The sequence below is a fragment of the Penicillium solitum genome (assembly GCF_028829755.1).
Source record: "Penicillium solitum strain IBT 25940 chromosome Unknown utg000004l_segment0_segment0, whole genome shotgun sequence".
Taxonomy (NCBI): Eukaryota; Fungi; Ascomycota; class Eurotiomycetes; order Eurotiales; family Aspergillaceae; genus Penicillium; species Penicillium solitum.
This window is the reverse complement of record NW_027072124.1, coordinates 4,060,019-4,078,506: the sequence shown is the minus strand read 5'-3', so window position 1 is coordinate 4,078,506 and position 18,488 is coordinate 4,060,019. Positions and strand designations below refer to the sequence as shown.

The window sequence follows — 18,488 nt, the reverse complement described above, 5'->3', positions numbered from 1 at the left end:
ATAGGGGTTCTTTCATCAGTGGCCGACTGTGGGTTTAAGGTTGAAACTATGCCACCCCGGATAGGTGGAGTATAAATGTTGCTTATCCAATCAAAAGTGGAGTGTTTTCAATCATCCCAGTTTAAACTTGATGGAACAAAAAGCCAAGGCGGAGTTAGGGCGGAGTTAGCGCCGCTCTATATCGGTGTCGCTCCCATCGGTCACTCATAGCGCCATGACCCACCCAATATTTTCCCCATGGGTAATATCAGAGCTGATCAGCATGTGACATTTGAGCCATAGGTTTGTGGGTCTGGTTTAGTAGATGGGCCTTAAGGGAACCTATTCTCGTTGGTTACTATTCCCACGATACTAATGTTCAATACTAACCAGACTCGTAACTAACAAGTAATGTTTTAATTGGTCTCAAGTTTTACTATTTTTGACTATATACTGTACAGCACGAACTGCCTGCATCGCAGCACTAGCGTCGTCGACTTCCATATCACTAGCGGTTACTCCGCCAAAACAACTCAGTATTTACTCTAAGCAATTTATACAACGGTCAGCTCTCAAATGCGGTATGTCGTTGCAGGCGGTAGATTGGGAATCAATTGTGAGGATCGGTCTTCGGAATACTGAAGCACCGAATGCCGACTAGTTATTTCCCGAGTAAATTTTAGCCAAGGCGGTCGAGCATCCTCGGAGGCTTCCTCTGGTCTGCAGCCCGAACAGATTGGGCAAGATCTCCACATTGCTGTCTCGACTCATTGCCCGTAATTCTGATGAAAAGTGCGGAGATAAAAATGAGACTAATATCATAGGGCTCGCCATAATCAGAGGAGCGAGAACCACTTATATTCTAGTCTGCACTTTCTATATTATAGACTTTGAGACTTTTTTAGGGGTAACATCTTTTAATTCAGCCTTTTAAAGTCGTCTAATGTTTTTACCCTAGGTCCTTTTAATTTAGGGGCTTTAGAGACTTTTATTGGATATTTCCGCAGGCTGTATGCTTCCCCTACTGTGGCCTGCGGTAATGAGGTAAATCAAATTGAATTGGATTGGAAGCATAGTGAACTGAGTAAGAGTATCCACTTTCTCCTGCATGGAAACTCAGCCCCGAAGATTCTTCACCCACTTAGCAGCTATATGGAGGCAAAACTATAGAATATGAATTGAATCCGATTTAATTGAAGATTTTCCGCCAAGGCGTGCGGTGGCTAGAAGGGGAAACGGGGCGATGAGGTCCGTTGATCATCTGTTAGTATTATAAACCGGGCTTTCGGGGCTGCAGGCCCAATTAACTCTATTGGCCGGACATATGGGTCGAACTTCAACTTTGAATTAGGTGGGGTGAGGTGAGGTTCTGCATCAAATCGATGCGAGAAGCAGCGACAAGGAAGTTCTGGCGCTAAGAGCGATCTTGTAGGGTTTGAAACGATCCGCGCGCCCAACCCTGGCTTGTGGTGGTATGGATGTCGATCTACGATTGGCCAGTTACCCGTGGACGAACAATAAACTTCCGGAACCAAAAATAGGTGGGAGGATGAGCACATTTTCCAATGGCTGGTGTCTCGGGCCGATAGGACAGTGGGGCCCATTACGAGATAAACTACGGAGTAAATTTGCACAATTAAACTTCCAGAAACAAAAAGCTAGTTCGACTCTACCTTCGGGGTCGGCGTATCGGCATTGCTATTCTCCGTCCCACGTGCGCTGTCCCTTCTGCGAGTGGCTTCGCCCTACGTGGGGCATATGTCTTCCACCGTCCAGCCTATGGTTTGAACTTCGGTATATTACCCTCTTTGAACTGAAGTTTTACGATCCCTTCGTGTTCCACCAAAACGGACGCGAACCAGGTTAAACATGGAGGCAATGCGTCCATGTGAATCAGTAACCCAACGAACTATTTGAACAAGAAGATCAAAAAATTAGAGGCGATCCATGTCAAGCAAGCAATCGGAGGCCGAATAGCAGACTCAATTAGCTAAGGAGGCTGCGGAGGCTTCTCCTGGAGCTAGTTTAATGAATAGGGATAGTGAAAATGGTGTGTTTTATATAGACAGTACTGGGGCTGAGAAATAATAAGTATTTGAATGCAGCAATAATATACAACCTTTCTTTTCGGTGAGAAACTTATGTTTGGTGGGCTATGCACGATGTATAACAGTTGTTCATTGAGAGATAATCGTTTTATATCCCGTTGCCAAGTAGACCTAGCTCTCCATAGACTGTATAACTTTGATTACCTATTCAAACACCATAATTGTCCATATTCGTGTCTCTATGTCGCCGATGACTTTCTGTCCGAAAATTTGCATTTGCCCTGTTCGACATGGATATTACGTGCTGTTGGGCGTGTGAAATTTGCACCACATATTGGGCATTCCGATTTCGCAATAATACCCAGTTTTTGTCGCTGGTGACGAAGGAGATTGCTGAATGTCGAGAACTTACGACCGTTGCATCCATGGTCCCAGCACTGCGGTCGCCGTCGTGGACTAAGTACTTTGACTGGTTCGTCTGGATCTGTTGCCGCTTTTGATTCTGGTGAAGGGTATGCTGGCTTAGGCATACCGATCGCTGGTAGCTGAGGACTAATCGAGGTAGGGTTCGATCTGGTATTCCACTTAGTGCTACTCTCCAATATTACGGATATAACTTACAAGATGCCCGGTGATTCGGTGAGGTAGTAGCCTGATCGGGCTGTCATATAAGGAGGAGGCCTATCCAAGTGTCAGCGATCAGATTATTGAGACCATTGGATGGCCAAGCTATTCACCTACAAAGTCATGGAGGGCTGATCGAACCAGGAAGGACCGTCCGAAGCATATTGGGCTTGTAATGGACCACTCGGGTCGAGACTACATAATAACTGTCAGTCGTTTCCGATATGGCGCAATCAGGAACTTGGTTTCACCTTTGAAACCTGTGTTGAACAGAACTCCCAGGTACTGCGAGATCAGATTTCATTACGTGTAAACCCCGCTGTTGATATGCACGCAGTGGTTCACTTGACTGACTATTGTATCCAATAGAGACAGCTGATGATAGATGTAAAGGCAGAAATGGCGAGTTTATTTGCCCCGATGGCAATTGAACATGCGGATAAGAGGAGATATTTGTCCAAGCATAACCTAGTAGAATTAGCAAAACGGTTGTTATGTCGAACTGAGACCAAGTTCGTACGTCCTGGACTATACTGCGTTAGATCAGCAAATTGTGCCTCTGACATACTGATACCAGGTAGGATGAGATGCTGAGTTATGTAGGAAGCCCTAGTCAGTGGACAGCTGTTTTTTGTTGAAAGATTTAACGTACAAATGACACGACGTATCGAGGACTTTCTGAGGTAGACTCCTCGTGAATATGAAGAATGTCCCTAAAAGGGGAATGGGATGTTGGCCCGGTAAGTGGACAATCCGAGTTGAGTAGGTTGATAAGTTGACTCGTGCTCTGGTTTGGCTTCGTCGTTGTATGCTGCGGGAAAGGAAAGTACGCAAACAAATGTGCTGATTGTGTGCCGCCTTGTACAACAGGAGTAGCACTCTGACTCGGGGAAGGAGAAGCAGTGTTTGGTAGAATGGCTTGTAAAACGTCTAGCGGCTCGATTGATTCACCTATCGAGGCTAAGGGATTAACTTGGGAATGTGAAATTCGGACTATTAACACCTGCGGCTGAGTCCCGTAGTCCGAAGATAATTTCTGTGAGCAAACCTCTGGGGGGGGGGGATATAGGTCATGCATTTAATGTAAACTTGCAGGGGCTAGGGGAGAAGAATATTATACTTAGTACGAGGAAGGTTTTTACGTTTGCAAGTGGAACAGAACCAACATTATTGTCTCCCGAGTCCTGTTCGGAATGGCAGATCAAAGGCTATTATTCATTTGTGATGTTCTCATTGGGCCGCGGGAGGGCCATAGGCTTCACATTTTTTATCCCAACAGATAGGCTCGTGGAAAGGCCTCGGCAGGGATTCCTACTGGAATTACAGACGTTATAGCAATGATCATTCACACTAACAAGGATAGAAGCAAACTTGGTCTAGGTATGATTTCTAGCACCAGTATAAATAGGAGAGGGCGGGTCGTGTGGTATGTCAGAACCGGGGCACCTACGGCAATTTGTTGGACAGAATGGATAGTAATTTACCACTAGACTAAACAAAAGCCAAAGTCCTTATTGAAGGTCTAGTGGCACTATATCTATAGTTTAACAACTTTTTATGTTGTGGTGGTGTATAGAGTAAAATGACACATATTGGCATCGGTTATTGCAACCATTCTATGCCAAACAGCCTCACTTGATCACTCCCACCAGATCAAATTATTACATATAGATACAGCTGTGGGTTCCAAGATTATAATACAATCTCACTTCTTTCTCACTTTTAACAGATCAACGTTCTTCCTGCCGAATGGGAAAACCTCCGAGAGCGTGGGGAAGCAGACCTGGACCATGTAGACCGCTGGGGGTTGTCCCACATGATACCACGTCTCCGCCTGGCTTTAGGTAAACGGAATAATATTTACCAAAGCTGCAAGATTGCAGGGGTGTACCCCACCTGGACGGACGATCCATCCTAAACCACGGTTCCCCCAATATATAAAACGAAATGCCGGGGTACTAGATCCTGACATGAGGACTCATTCTAGCGATATGCCGTTTTTTTAAATACGATATCATTGGTCTAAATTATTATTACCTTGTAATAGAATCTTCCACTTTCGGAGACCCCAGGCACCGAACCCCGATTGAAGAGCGAGCTAACGCCCGCACTAGTTTTTTTTTCCTGCAAGGTTTGCGGCAAATTTGAGGTTTCCTTTGTAATGACGGAGATTCCCCCATTTTGTTTTAAAAGAGCCGAATATGTTTATCACAATCCGCGTGATTTCTATTTACACAGGGATCTGCCCACTAGCCTCCAATCCCGTTACAGTAATCAGGTTGTGTAATGTAGTAGTTACCTGTTTTAGGACTTATCCAAACCAGTATGAAAATCCACCATATCTTCCATCTCCCTATGTACCCTTCTCTCGGTTAACCGCCCAAGTGCCAACAAGTCTGCCCTGTTGACCGAATTCGCCAAAATAGTTATGGCTGTATTCTCTCTGTGTGCTGTTGTTTTGCTATGACACCTTTTGGACTGTCGGACGTTCCCCGTTACTATACGAAACCCGAACATATCAGTGGCACCAGAAATTCTTTTTTACTTCCTCTAGGATCGAGTTAATACAGAACTCCACCTAATCGACTCGAAGGGACAGTGAAGCTCTGTCCAGTGAATGCAGCTAAACGGGCCGGTCCAGGACCGACAACCAATGACAAGAACGCAAATCCCGGTTTAAAGGGAAAGCCCTCGTTTGGGTCGTTTATTAATCCAAGTCCTTAAGAATGACCGCATTGCGCCGGTCATATTATAATTCCATTCTTCGATTGGAAATATAAAATTGGGTTAATTTATATATCCTCTGCCTCTTGTCCTGACCCCTGTCTGTTAATTTAGTTGACTTTCGACCCCGTCATCGATTTTCTTGGTTCCTCTTTACACCGTATTTCAATACAAAATGTTCTAATATATGTTTCTTTAAGAACGTATCCTAATGCCTTTATTTCTTAATTCTCCACTTAACTAGGGTCACAACTTGTAAAAGAGTACAAAACATAAGGGAACTATCTATTTCCGTGTAAAGCCCCCCAAACCTAGATATTAAGGGATATGATTGTGAGCGCCTTCGCCGAGGTATAAGACATCGGACTGTAACATTTTGGTTGAATCTAAGATTGTATCTAGTACCAAGCTTTCTCCCGAATGTACTGTAGAGTTCCCTTGCTAGAAAGAGCTAATCTGCTCAACCCTGGTGCCCTTCGCTAGAAATTTGCAGGAGCTTCATTGCCACTTAATCAGTGTCACTCTAATGGGGAAAGGATTTTCCACAACATCCGACTAGAATCAATCCTCAACCAGATCAATATATAAGTTGTTTTGTCAGCTATACTCAGTATCTCTTCGGTTTTCTTATACATAGTGCTCGAATTAAGAACCAACCCCTGGTTACTTTCTTTAATAATATCTGCTACAACTCGTCCACCAGCATTCTGGATAGGATCGTACCTGGGTACCGTGTCCTTTTGTCTTTTAACAACCAACCGGACTCGATGTAACAGGAGTAACTCGCACAACACGCATCACGAAATATCTAATCCGGTTTAAATGAAAATCCTCCAAGGCCCCATAGAGTCTTTTTCACAACAAGTCCTCTGACTCGCGTGGTTCGTGTGGCTCACTTGGCCAGGAGTCTTGTGACTGCACAAAACAGACAAGGCGGCTGAGGACACGGAATTCAAGCTTGAGTTTGATGCTGTATACCATTGATTTGAGAGTAGTTTGGATAACAAAATCGTTCAGGTATTCGAATACCAAGAGGATAACGTCCATCATGATGATCAAGGCATTGATGGCGAGAAGCTGGTACATAATCCTGCGTTTCATGATGTGGCGGTGACTGCCCGGGGGCGACATGCGAAGGATTTTGATCGTGTTGGAGATATATAGACCAGAAATGATAAATTCTTGGAGGCAAAAGCTGGTAAGCTGGATACGCTCCATGGTCATATACCCACGAGCCCAGGCGGGGGTACGGACGAAGTTGGAACCATACGTGAGTACCGTGGTTGGGACATGCAAGATGATAGAGTCGATTATTATCATTGCTAGGACACGGTGACTAGCAGTCAAATCCTGTACAACAATATTGAGGCGCGAAAATAAAACGAGAGCCTGTCCAGTGACCATGAAGTACCATCCGATGGTCGACAATGTGACGGAGAACCAAAGCGGCCCGAAATCATAATATTTCAAGACGAAGCTCAGAGACTGCGGCATGACCCCTAGTACCGTCGAAAGTAGCAGACTCCAGAAGTAGAGGCCACTGTAACGGTGAAACGAGGCGAAGATGAGCACCAGAAGTTCGAGGGAGTTGTAAAGAGCGATACCCAGAAACGTGGTGAAAGTGGCCTTGGTAGTGAAATCATTCCCCGAATATTCACCGATAATGCCGTTCGTGAAGACGTCAGACATTGTACTCACTGATGGAGTCCCTGTACTGCAAAATTAGATATGTCTGTAAAGCTGGATAGGCGCAAAACCACCTTTCGCTGGTGGCGATGGTACTCAATCGCCTCTGCTTGTAGAGGAGACAAGCTACTATCAGGTATAGGTTTCGGGAATTATCGCAATATATATCATGTTAATGGAAAAAGTGACTGGTACTCTAGGGCCTCAGACTCGGCATAAGGGACTGGGTGGCGCCAGATTACATGGCAGCTAGTGAACGATATACAAATGTGGAAACGCCGTAGAGCCCTTATTGGATCCGGGAACAGCCAAGAAAACCAAAAGAAAGTAAATAGGTGATCATGCATTTCATAGGAACACGAGCAGAAAATAACTACATCATCGCTTATAGCGCGGTAGGAAATTATTTACATACTACTAAGGTGTCCCAAATTGGCTACTTGAGTCATCACACATCTCTCTAGAAAACGGATTGTATCAAGTTGCTTTATGAGCGTAGTAGCGACAGATTGACTAGCAGTAATAGACTGGAGTCGCCACCAGAACAAAAATAGTATTCTAGCCATTTAGTAATCACTTCTCATCCCGCGTTCAAACAATAAGCATCAAGGTTGCTGCCTCCTCCACATTACCCCTAGCCAATGCCTTCGGAAATTTGATTCCTGCGTGCCCTAGCTCACTGACCATAACGTACTAACTCAATGAGGATAATGGATAGCCTCCCGGTTCGCCAAATTGAGAAATTCTCCTGTTTTTATGGCCTCTTCGTAGTGGGATAAAGTTCTATAGGGAATATATACCCTGCCCACGCTATGTCATGCAATACTACTACCTGTGTCTAATATATGATTCATTTTGTAGTAACTGAACTCATATATTTATTTGCGTCAGCTTTATAATATATTTGTTATAGTATACGCTGTAGCACTAACTTCACCGCAGTGAGATATTTCGGTGGAAACCCGGGCGCGGGGGAGATATGTGTGGGGGGGACCTAGGGCTTCCAAGGTTTTTCTTTTTCATTCAGGGGTGCTGACATAGTGCTATCCCTAGTGACGGTCTGTTCACCAACTACGATGGGGAACCTGACTAAGTGCCCTTCGATAATCGGTTTGTACCGAGCTTTTGGCGTGATCCTCATTGCGTAGGTTTGTAAGTTTGTAAGTAATGGGGCTGGGGGCGTATATGAGATTCTTAGCCCGAATAATTCGACCTTGTTTCTGAAGAAAAGCTGGACTTTTCAATGGAGCCTGGTCTTGAACAACAGTATGGCATAAATTTTCAAGTCGAATTTTCAACAGCATAGTCCATTGTATTGTCACTTATAGACAGACGGATATTAACACTATTTGTCGGAGATAAACAGACTATGCCAGCAGACTACATTGTTTTCCTTTTTACTTTAATGTAAGAGATTAAGATTTACACCTGTACGGGCGGAACAACGTTTGTGGACAACTCATTTTAGTATCATACGTATCTATCCGCGCTGCCGGTTTCTTGAAAAATTCAAATGTGCCCGGGCCTCAAGCCAAGTGCGGTCTGCAACCTTGGAAATTGCATGTAGGGTTGCAGGGTAAATACACCCCGAGGATCTATTGCATAATGTGTGGCTGCTTCACCCATGTGGGGTTATATGTATGGACTTTATATTACACCTAAGCTGGCTTGGTAGTGATCAGCCACGACTTTGTTTCAACAAGGTATGATCTCCATTCTCGGTGACCCCGGATGCCTCTATCTTGCAATCCTCTCGTAAATCGTGACTAGTGTGATAATTGAAGTGTTATAGGTTTATACGCCTCGATAGATATTGCGCCTGATTCTGAAACACCGAGACGAGGATAGTGCAAACTCTCAATATCCTATCCTCCTTGGGCACGGGTTAGGTCTCACTGCAATCTCAAGATCGGGTTAGGCGGGTGGAGGCAGCAACACGAACGTTGGCCTTTTAATCTATACCATCGAATATTTAAGCACCGCATTTCCTTCCTTTCTCTATCAGCATATTGTCTCTCCTTTGATCGTGCATTGTGGTCACTACCTTCTCTTTCTTCAATCTTTTACTTTCATCATTTTCTTTCTTTCATTTTTTGGCATCTTCATTAGGTATACATTATCTAGAACTGCTCGTCTTCGACAGACTGCGTCCTATCACCTTTTACTTTCCAAACAATGCACGTCTTTTCTACCCTCATCCCGGCCGTGGGTCTGTTCGCCCACCTGGCCGTGGGTGCGTACAAGCTGCAGGACGACTACGGCACCAGTGACGAATTCTTCGATAATTTTGACTTCTTCACGGTAGGTTCAGTACGTATGGTGTCAAATGAATATATGCTGAATCTGGCCATAGGGCGAGGACCCAACGGAGGGCTATGTGAACTATGTGGACCGGTCAACCGCGAGCCAAAATGGCCTGATTAATGGTTCTGGGGGCTCCGTCTACATTGGTGTCGACTCTAGCAACATTGCTAGCAGTCCTGGTCGCCAGAGTGTGCGCCTGTCCAGTACCAAAAGCTACACCCACGGACTGGTGATCCTGGATCTGGAGCACATGCCTGGTAGTGTCTGTGGCACCTGGCCCGCATTGTGAGTCAAGTCTGACCAATCGACAGATAAATGAATACCCTTGTACTAACCTATCACAGCTGGATGCTCGGTGATAACTGGCCTAGCAACGGCGAGATCGACATCATCGAGGGTGTCAATCAGCAATCTACCAACCAGGTAGCACTACATACTAGCCCAGAATGCTCAATCAATGATTCTGGCTTCAGCGGCTCTGTCGTGACGAACAACTGTGATGTCGAGGCATCAGGCCAGGCCGCTAACGCGGGCTGTGCTATCACTAGCAAGAGCACCGAGTCCTATGGCGATGGATTCAACAAAGCCGGTGGCGGCGTGTACGCTACCGAGTGGACTGGTGACGCTATCAAAGTCTGGTTCTTTCCAAGCGCGAGTGTCCCTTCGGACATTAGCACGGGCAGCCCCAATCCTTCGGGCTGGGGTGACCCTATGGCGGCCTTCGCTGGAAGCTGCGACATTGACTCACACTTTAAAGAACTCCAGATTGTACGTTCACTATCCGTTCACCTACATGTGTATTCTTTACTTTTCGGTTTTCTAATAAACTTCTAGATGTTTGACATCACCTTCTGCGGCTCCTGGGCCGGCGACGTCTGGTCCTCCGACAGCTGCGCCTCTAAGAGCAGCTCATGCACATCCTACGTTCAAAACAATCCTTCCGATTTCGTGGAGACCTTCTGGAGCGTGAACTCGCTGAAGGTCTATCAGGACGGTAGCAGCTCAAACAACGCTACGGCCTCCACAAGTGTGAGATCGTACACTTCTACTCCTCTCGTTTCTCCCACGCCTCGTCCTGGATGGAAGCACCGTCGTAACTACTACAAGCACAGACAGTAAATGGCATGCCGAATACCTGTGCTGCCATGGATGCACTGGCTTGATTATTGAGAAGCCATTTTATTGGGCAGAGATCTAAGATTTCTTCTTCTTCTTCTTCTTCTTCTTCTTCTTCTTCTTCTTCTTCTTCTTCTTCTTCTTCTTCTTCTTCTTCTTCTTCTTCTTCTTCTTCTTCTTCTTCTTCTTCTTCTTCTTCTTCTTCTTCTTCTTCTTCTGCTTCTGCTTCTGCTTCTTCTTCATCCTTTCCCCCTGTGGGTTAGGATTAGGATTATGACAGCTATAAGCCTTATTTATCTGGGAGCTCCGTGTTAGATAGCACCACCCTCTCTTGATTCACTTCTCTTCCCCACACCCGATAGGTAATACAATGCAATTGCTCGTGTGTGATTATATCGTGTTCTCGGCTAGGCCATTCTCTCTACGTGCCTCCGTAGGCTGCCCTGTTGCCCTCCCTGTTAAAAGCAAGACTCGCCTGCTCTTGAAAATTCGTAGACTTCCCCAAAAACCCATTTTTAACCCATCAACGCATCTTCAAAGGGTATGTTTATTGGTACAAGAAAGACCCACCTTTGAAAGCTGTTATCGGACGGCAGGCACCTATATGTAATGTTGATGTTGTGGTGAACTCTGCCATTCGTGATGCCATCGAGGCGATGAAATGGAATTATGTATGAAGAAATGATGATCTGCCCTGTCAACAAGGGTCTGATAAACGCGAAGGGGCACAAGGAGGAGAGCACCATTCTAGGAATAGGCGACATATAATGCCTGGGAAATCAGCGTCCTCATATGGTAGTGCTCTTTGTACATTGAGATTACTTTAGATTGTGGTCCACACACATCCTGATAATATGTCCATGAGAACTACGGATAGCTCGCTGGTTTATTATCAGTGGTAGCAAGACCTTGGACGCCTTAGCTACCCGGCATTTGGTGTCAATGCCGGTGTTTAAGTCCGCTTAAGTATGTCCCCGAAAATTCTTCGAGGATTTATAGCAAATAAATAGACCTATACGGGCGAAGGGAAGGCTGTCATGGTGAACAGATAGAATCATCTACCACGCGAACGAGTTCATCCATCCGGCCTCTCTGCTATGAATCTATCCATCAATTTATAGTCCAAGGTTCAATTGGCCATTACGCCGTTCAAAATATCCTCATGGTCCATCCAACGGTGACCAAAAACGCAGATTTCATCTACGAGGTGTAGCCTGTGGATATAAGTCCTACACGGGTCAAAGCGTTCGGGTCACGGGCTTCCAAACTACAATGGAGAGAAACAGCACGGATTGAAGGAAAAGGTTCAATTAAAAGAGTGATTAGTGTAACCTAACCAACAGGTTGATTCTAGTGACTATGCTGAATCTTCTGAGCTTGTCTGTACCGAGATTCCTTGTGCCAGCTTGTTGGTGAATCAAATTTACGTGTTGATCGAACAAAGGCTGAGTGGAGGCTGTATTATCCAAGGTTACAATTTGCAGCGAAAGGAGGTTCATGCAGAAAAGCTTGATAGAATTAGCTGTTCGAAGAAAATGACCGAGACTGGATAACTGACATAAAGCAAGCCGCCAAGAAAATCGCAAAAGAAGGCCAGAGAAGATCTCAAGATAACGAAACTTGGTTGAACGCGCAGGAAAGGCCAGAAAAGGGGTTAAAGCACAACAGAAAACCGAAGCCAAAGTGCGAGCGATAACCGGTGCTTAAAAGAAGGCCAGAAAATAACTTAAAGCAAAATAGAAAGCATTTTCCACTTGTAAATTTTTAAGCCACCCGAAATTTCTCACCTGTCATACATACCATTCATGGCCAAACAAAAGGTGAGGGTTCCGCTGCATACCTAGAATGTGCCAACGGAGAGAAGCTCCTCCTTGCATTTAAATATCTGGTTGTTTGCTTCTATGATTCGGCCGGACTTCGATGTCGTACTTGTTACGTGCTAGTTCTTCTGCGCATAATAAATAGTGGGTTCAACTGAAAATACTAAGCACATAGGCAGAAAATGGTTTCTCTCGGACAGCCTCCTTAGCTACTCGAGCCTGCTGATTGGCCTCCGATCTCTTAGCATACCTCAATTGTAATCTTTTAATCTCTCTCGTTCGAAATTTTCGTTGGGTTAGATATGAACCAGGTTCATATATATGCACCAGTCCATGTCTAATTATTTCGGGGCCGCTTTGTTGTAACACGAAGGGGTTGTAAAAATCTAGTTCAAGGGCAATATACTAAGGTTCAAACCACAGACCAGACGAAGATGCACGCTCCACCTAGGGCAGAGCTACTCACAGAAGAGACAGCGCACAAGAACGGACGAATCGTCGTAACTCCGGTGGCGACGGAGGTGCATACGGAGAATCGGAACGCCGAGATACCGAACCCCGATAGTAGAGCTCCGCGCGCTAGTTAGCTTCTTTTTCTTAGAAGTTTAATTGTTCAACTTAAGTTAATCTCGTAATTATATCCCCACCGTTTATCGGCCCGAGGTGTCGGATTAATCAATAGGCTGATTTATCCGTGCACAATCCTTTTGTTCCCGGAAGTTTAATTGTTCAGATCAACCTTCCAAGGCTGGAAGTTTCATCTCTTAGGGGGCTCGTAGGGCCCACTTTCCAACGGCCCGAAAGACCGAACCGATAAAAAAATGAGCTCATTCCCGCACTACTCTTTTTGTCCCCGGAAGTTTAATTGTTCGGATTAATCCATTACCATAGGCGCTGTCATCCCTGCCACGGATTTTCCTCGTCGTCCTGGCTGGAACACATTGGTGGCGCCAGGTCGCCGACATTGGACCGTAGTTGGCCAACCATGGATGGATCTCCATGCACTAAGCCATGGCTGGGCGCGTGGATTTTTTCAACCTCTCCAGGATCGCTCTTGGCGCCAAGCTTACTTTTTGCTGTTTCCCGTATCGTATTGATACAGAACCCCCACCTCACCCCATCGAATTCGGAGTTAAGTTCGACCTTTATGTCCGGTCAAAGCAACTTATGGGGTCCACGCGCTGGATTTTCGGATGGCATCTTGTTTGCTTCCTCAACCTTCCATGGGTATCACGGATAATAACATGAGTCTTCGTCACGTCGAACGAGAATTCGACGCTTTGCCACCAACTACCTGCCTCGTACATTCTAGGGCTTCTTGCATATAGCATGCTCGAGGCGGTTTTCTGTGCAGTCCCTAAATCAGAGTAAAGTCACTCGGGACTAAACATGCATATTCGTACTCCGTGGCAATGACCCTGAAGCTGAAGCTGCAAATTTAATCACCACACAAGACGATGATATAAATCCGCTGTCTAATAATCCTACTGTTACGCCCACATTCTCACTTTCATTCGCATCGAACTATCCTCAAAATAATGGCAATGTCCGGTATACCTCCCATTGTTGACTGGGGTTAAGCGTGCAAATCCTGCTAGTTGCTCCAGCACGGTTGAAGTGCTTCGTAATCTGTTGCGTATCTAACTTTTAGATCACTCGTTCAGTGAATTCTCATCGTGAGCAGCGAGCTTTATCTTGAGTCTAGTAACAGGCCAATATAGCTTATACACATAAAAAGATAAGAAAGTAACGTGATAGTCTATGTTACAATTTGTTCTGCGGTGTTTTTAGCAGGAAACGAAACGATTGAATTGAAGGTGGACCTCTTCTAGCTGGGGTAGGGGCTTATATAGAATTCGGCTTCAACCTATTCCCGAATCGTAAATCCAGGAGGTGAATGACCTTTTCAACCCCTCGTGAGTTCTCACATGCTGGGAGTCGTTCCCTACGAAACGGGGCACTTGCTTGGCCAGATCCTAATTCACATATCGATGTCGATTTCCGAAGAACTTCCGTAGCTTAGGTAACATGTTACTATACGAATAGGTCATGAATCCAGTCACGCTCCTAGCGGAAGGATAAAGTAAAGCAGCAGGTTGATAGAATATTCGATTTCAGATGCCTCTGCAATGACACGCCGACCGATATTTCTCGGAGCTATAGCCAGATCTTCCTTGGTTGAAAAGCAGATTGAAAGAAATACTGTACATATTCAATCGGGGAGGGGGTATAACAGCAATCTCACGTATCTAATTTTGTCTGTGAAGTGTCTCAGGCTACCCCATCAAAAATGACATGGAGATATCCATCCAACAACAGAAAACAACAAGTATCCCATGGGTTATGTATGAACATATCATTCGTCACATATGTGAGTAAATGTACACTTGTGCTCATGACAGAAGCTAAATAATTTGGAGGGTGCAAAATGGGACACGACCTGAGGTAGTTGATGTTTTCGCTAAGTCCTCTTGAAGCCATTGATATCAAGCATATACTGGTAATACGCCGCGGCGCGCCGATTATCTGTTCGGATGATCTCCAGGGCACGTGTGTAGAACCGAGTGCCTGCCATTCTTCTTGCACTAAGAAGACCGCAAGAGGCCAGGTCTTTGCTAGTGGGGTTCAAAGGATCGTGATTTTCGTATAGCAGGGCATTTAAGAAAAGCTTCCGAACGGCATTTCGTAAAACCGGCAAGTCCATTTTCCGAGCAACGATTTCGAATGACCCATCGTTCTGCATCGCAATGCTGGGTATATCGGCGACGCATGGAAGAATTTTAATCTTGAGTATGTGAAGCTCTTGCAAAGGAACAGAAAGTTGTACTAGCGCGTATGATTCTCCAATCTCTTTCACATATCGCTCACTGTTTCCAGGTTAAAACCTTGGCTCGTCCGGGGAAGTTCGCATCATACCTAAGCCATACTTCATTCAACATTTTCCTTGGTCAAAGCTCCAACAACCAGCGGCATGTCATGCGCCCGCGAAATATGACAGAAGAATGGACTGGCTACGACAAGCAATATTCTGACCAACGAGCAATATTTATATTACTAGTGAATGCAGAGCGTTGCTAGGGGCTTAAACTTGGAACCCTTGGATATAACAAGGTTGAACTTTAATTGGAAATAAACTTCATCTGAACGGTTCAGCAAAAACCAGGCTCCCTGGAACGCGGTGGAATCAGAGAACAGGGTCCAACATACGTACAAATTACAGGCTGTAGACCCATCCCCAACGTCTCCGAACGTATTCCAACAAAACAAAAAAAAGGTTAGTGCTTTTTGAAAGGCCGACCCAGGTCTTGACCAAATCATTTGTGGATGCCGTGGATGCATTCAGTGGTCTGTGAAGATCTTGGCGAAGATCTTGACCAAATCAAGCCTATAGGGCTTGGGTTGGGGTTGAAAGTGCTTGAAGGTTGTTTCGTCCGTCCGAAAGTTTACTTATCGAACGTGGTCTGAACTCAAAAACCGACCCAGCTATTTCATCCCCGGAAAATGTCGTTTTGCTTAGCCAAGAAATGTGGGGATCCAGTGACTTGGGTTAAATCCCTTCCTTCGATACTCCATATGTAGTCAAACGCTAAGGTTGCAATACCCAGTTGATTTAGGATATTCGTACCGGAATATCATGTGACCACGGATACGAAGAATGCATTAGCAATCCCCAAAAATAGGTGTCATGAAAGCGAGAAAAGGGAAAATTAACTTACCAGCAGCGTCTTTTAGCTTCTTAGGTAGGTACGGAGTACTTTAATACAAATCACATTCAGAAATAATTGAGTTCAAAAAATCTTCGGTTTCTCCAAAATCTCTTAGCCTCATTATATTTGCTCGCGCGTTGGATTTCTTCGTCCAGGACACCAGTAGGCACGCAGCTAAATAATAGCAAATAAAAAGCGTCCTGGATGGAACTGTGACGAATCTGAAGGATCTTAGATTCTGCTGCTAGTCACCGCTTAGGCTGTTTGTCTCATTTGTTAAGCGAGAGCGTTTGGTGTTTGCATTGTTTGTATTGCTCTGGAGTGGGACCCACCAATCCTTTCCTCCCTTTTCTTTTCCCCTGTGTACAATATACTCAGTACGTATTTGGAATTGAATGCACTCTTTTTAGAACAACTAGCTGGTAACAGGAACGCTGGAAATAGGCTACTTCGGCCTTCGGCCTTCCACTGTTCTTTGGCACTGCTAACATTGAACATAGGCGATGGAGCAGTTCTACAAACTTGGGAAGGCCACGATCAATCGGCCTGTTGCCTGTTTACTTTTCAAAACCTTAATTGTCGTTTGATTTCCCATCGGTAGAGGACCCATTAATAATGCTCATATTTCCACTCCATTCCTCGTGGCTTTACCAAGGTCAAGCTACGCGTGATAAATCACGCGTTTGGGCATGAGCAGGCTCCACCTCGAGTTTTTCGTCTGTGCCCACCAAATCCTCCTCTACATCAACGTGATCCTTAATTTTAAACCAGATCACAGGAGCAGCACAGATGACGGAGCCAGCTAAAAGGCCCCAATTGCTAGCAAATTCGGCCATATACGCCGGGTGCGTTGAGTCCCACGCCCACATGACACCAGCGCCGGCAGACTGGATACCTTTGTAGAAGCCGACATAGTTGGCACTCTTTCGACTGGAGTTGCTGAGAGTTCCAATGTACCTAAATGTATTGTTTTCTTTGGTTAGCTTTCCAAGTTTTGACGGGATTGATGCTGAGATGAGGAAGACGGGGACACATACCAGTACACTGCACCCTGCCAGACAACATCATAGAATCCGTAAGAAAAGTACAAGAACATCGGTCCCCCATAACCTGAATCACTCCAGTCCGTATTAATTGACGGTTTAGCGCCCCCTGGGGGGCGAGTGTATTGTTTCTGGAACACATAGCCGCCACCATGAATGATCATTGTCAGACCGAAGAGAATGACAAGCATTCCCCTAGCACGGATAGTGCGACGGAAGTAGTTTAAATCCATGGTGCTAATAAAGCAAGCTCCGAGGATGTGAGCAATGTAGTAGAGGAAAGTGTTCAATGCCTTGGTGCGGGTGTTGAAGTAAGCGCTGTTAACGGAGTTGGTCTGGTAAGAGATAAACCAGTTGGACGACCAGAACATAGGGAAAAGCAGTAAGACAGAGGGCTCTCCGCGCAGAGTTGTCCAGAGGCCGACCAACTCGGACTTCCAACTAGGGTTCTTCTTCAGAACGACTCTTGACCCATCCGACCGGACAACCTTTTTTGCGTCAGCGACGAAGAGCCCAATAACAGAGCCCAAGAATGTCAGAACAACAAAAACGATGTACGTGCTGTCTGGCACGTTAACATTGGTCTTCGCGTTGATGCTGTTGGCAAGCACAATCTGTTACACACACGCTCGGCGGTTAGTAGATGATGGCAGTTCTTTCCACAAAAGTGCGCAGATATGCAAGTGGAGCAGAGGGGATATTCACAAACGACGTACCAGACTCCCAACGCACGATCCAACGTTGAAGATTGACCAAAACAAAGTGAAAAAGCGTCCCTTGTGTTGCTCTAACGGGTATGAAACCATGATTGTGCCTTGAGCCGTCCATAACAGGCTCGAGCACACGCCGAGCAAGAAGCCGGCAAAGATATTAAAACCGGGAACATGTTTGTGTAATGAGGTGAGCAAGCTGACAACATATATACAATAGCCTATCCCTCCACAGGCAAGCGTGATTCGCACACCAAGTCGGTTCACGATCGTACCCGAAAAGAAACTGGTGAAGGCAGAGGTAACATATAGAGCAGTGTTCTATGTGATCCACAGTTAGTATGACTGTAGTTCAGTAAAACAGAGGACGTGCAACTGTTTACCATTTTGTCCACCAGTGTTGCATCTGTCATTCCACCTCCCCCCATGCCGCTCAGGGCATTGAACATGCCAGGGCAAAGAAAGCAGATGAGCGCAACCAAAACCAGCTGGAATAAAGGTGAGGCATACCAGCCGCAGAATTTGGAGTAGATCGTAATATGCGGTGAGACTTCGTTGGCGGCGTGATCGAAAGGCTCCGACTCGGTCGCAAGCTCTTTCGTGGTCTCAGCAGCCATCCCAATAACAGGGTTCTCCTTGGATGCCATGGGGAGGAGAAAATCGTGTGTGTAGGTCGAGTTAAGGGTGGTGTCGGTGGAAGTAAAAGCAAGAAGGAAGAACTTGAAAT

The 18,488-nt window shown here is 45.5% G+C and overlaps 6 protein-coding genes across 6 annotated transcripts; 1 reads left to right on the top strand and 5 right to left on the bottom strand.

The window, feature by feature from the left end:
* Positions 1-2,266: 2,266 nt before the first annotated feature.
* On the bottom strand, positions 2,267-2,955 carry N7455_007578 (uncharacterized protein; the record flags this gene model as incomplete). The annotated part of the gene is made up of 4 exons (XM_065605661.1): positions 2,267-2,600; positions 2,649-2,708; positions 2,769-2,846; positions 2,903-2,955. 4 exons carry the CDS (start codon positions 2,953-2,955, stop codon positions 2,267-2,269), a joined length of 525 nt encoding a protein of 174 aa, XP_065461515.1.
* A 3,275-nt stretch (positions 2,956-6,230) lies between these two features.
* N7455_007577 (uncharacterized protein) lies at positions 6,231-7,064 on the bottom strand (the record flags this gene model as incomplete). Its single annotated transcript, XM_065605660.1, has 1 exon — positions 6,231-7,064. The coding sequence occupies one exon, from the start codon at positions 7,062-7,064 to the stop codon at positions 6,231-6,233; it is 834 nt and encodes a 277-aa protein (XP_065461514.1).
* Positions 7,065-9,236: 2,172 nt separating this feature from the next.
* Positions 9,237-10,484, top strand: N7455_007576 (glycoside hydrolase family 16 protein; the record flags this gene model as incomplete). The annotated part of the gene is made up of 4 exons (XM_065605659.1): positions 9,237-9,362; positions 9,415-9,650; positions 9,710-10,133; positions 10,200-10,484. The coding sequence occupies 4 exons, from the start codon at positions 9,237-9,239 to the stop codon at positions 10,482-10,484; spliced, it is 1,071 nt and encodes a 356-aa protein (XP_065461513.1).
* A 75-nt stretch (positions 10,485-10,559) lies between these two features.
* Positions 10,560-11,130, bottom strand: N7455_007575 (uncharacterized protein; the record flags this gene model as incomplete). The annotated part of the gene is made up of 2 exons (XM_065605658.1): positions 10,560-10,761; positions 11,048-11,130. The coding sequence occupies 2 exons, from the start codon at positions 11,128-11,130 to the stop codon at positions 10,560-10,562; spliced, it is 285 nt and encodes a 94-aa protein (XP_065461512.1).
* Positions 11,131-14,762: 3,632 nt separating this feature from the next.
* On the bottom strand, positions 14,763-15,044 carry N7455_007574 (uncharacterized protein; the record flags this gene model as incomplete). Its single annotated transcript, XM_065605657.1, has 1 exon — positions 14,763-15,044. The coding sequence occupies one exon, from the start codon at positions 15,042-15,044 to the stop codon at positions 14,763-14,765; it is 282 nt and encodes a 93-aa protein (XP_065461511.1).
* A 1,620-nt stretch (positions 15,045-16,664) lies between these two features.
* N7455_007573 (uncharacterized protein) lies at positions 16,665-18,408 on the bottom strand (the record flags this gene model as incomplete). Its single annotated transcript, XM_040961454.2, has 4 exons — positions 16,665-16,965; positions 17,046-17,665; positions 17,768-18,082; positions 18,145-18,408. The coding sequence occupies 4 exons, from the start codon at positions 18,406-18,408 to the stop codon at positions 16,665-16,667; spliced, it is 1,500 nt and encodes a 499-aa protein (XP_040808102.2).
* Positions 18,409-18,488: the final 80 nt, after the last annotated feature.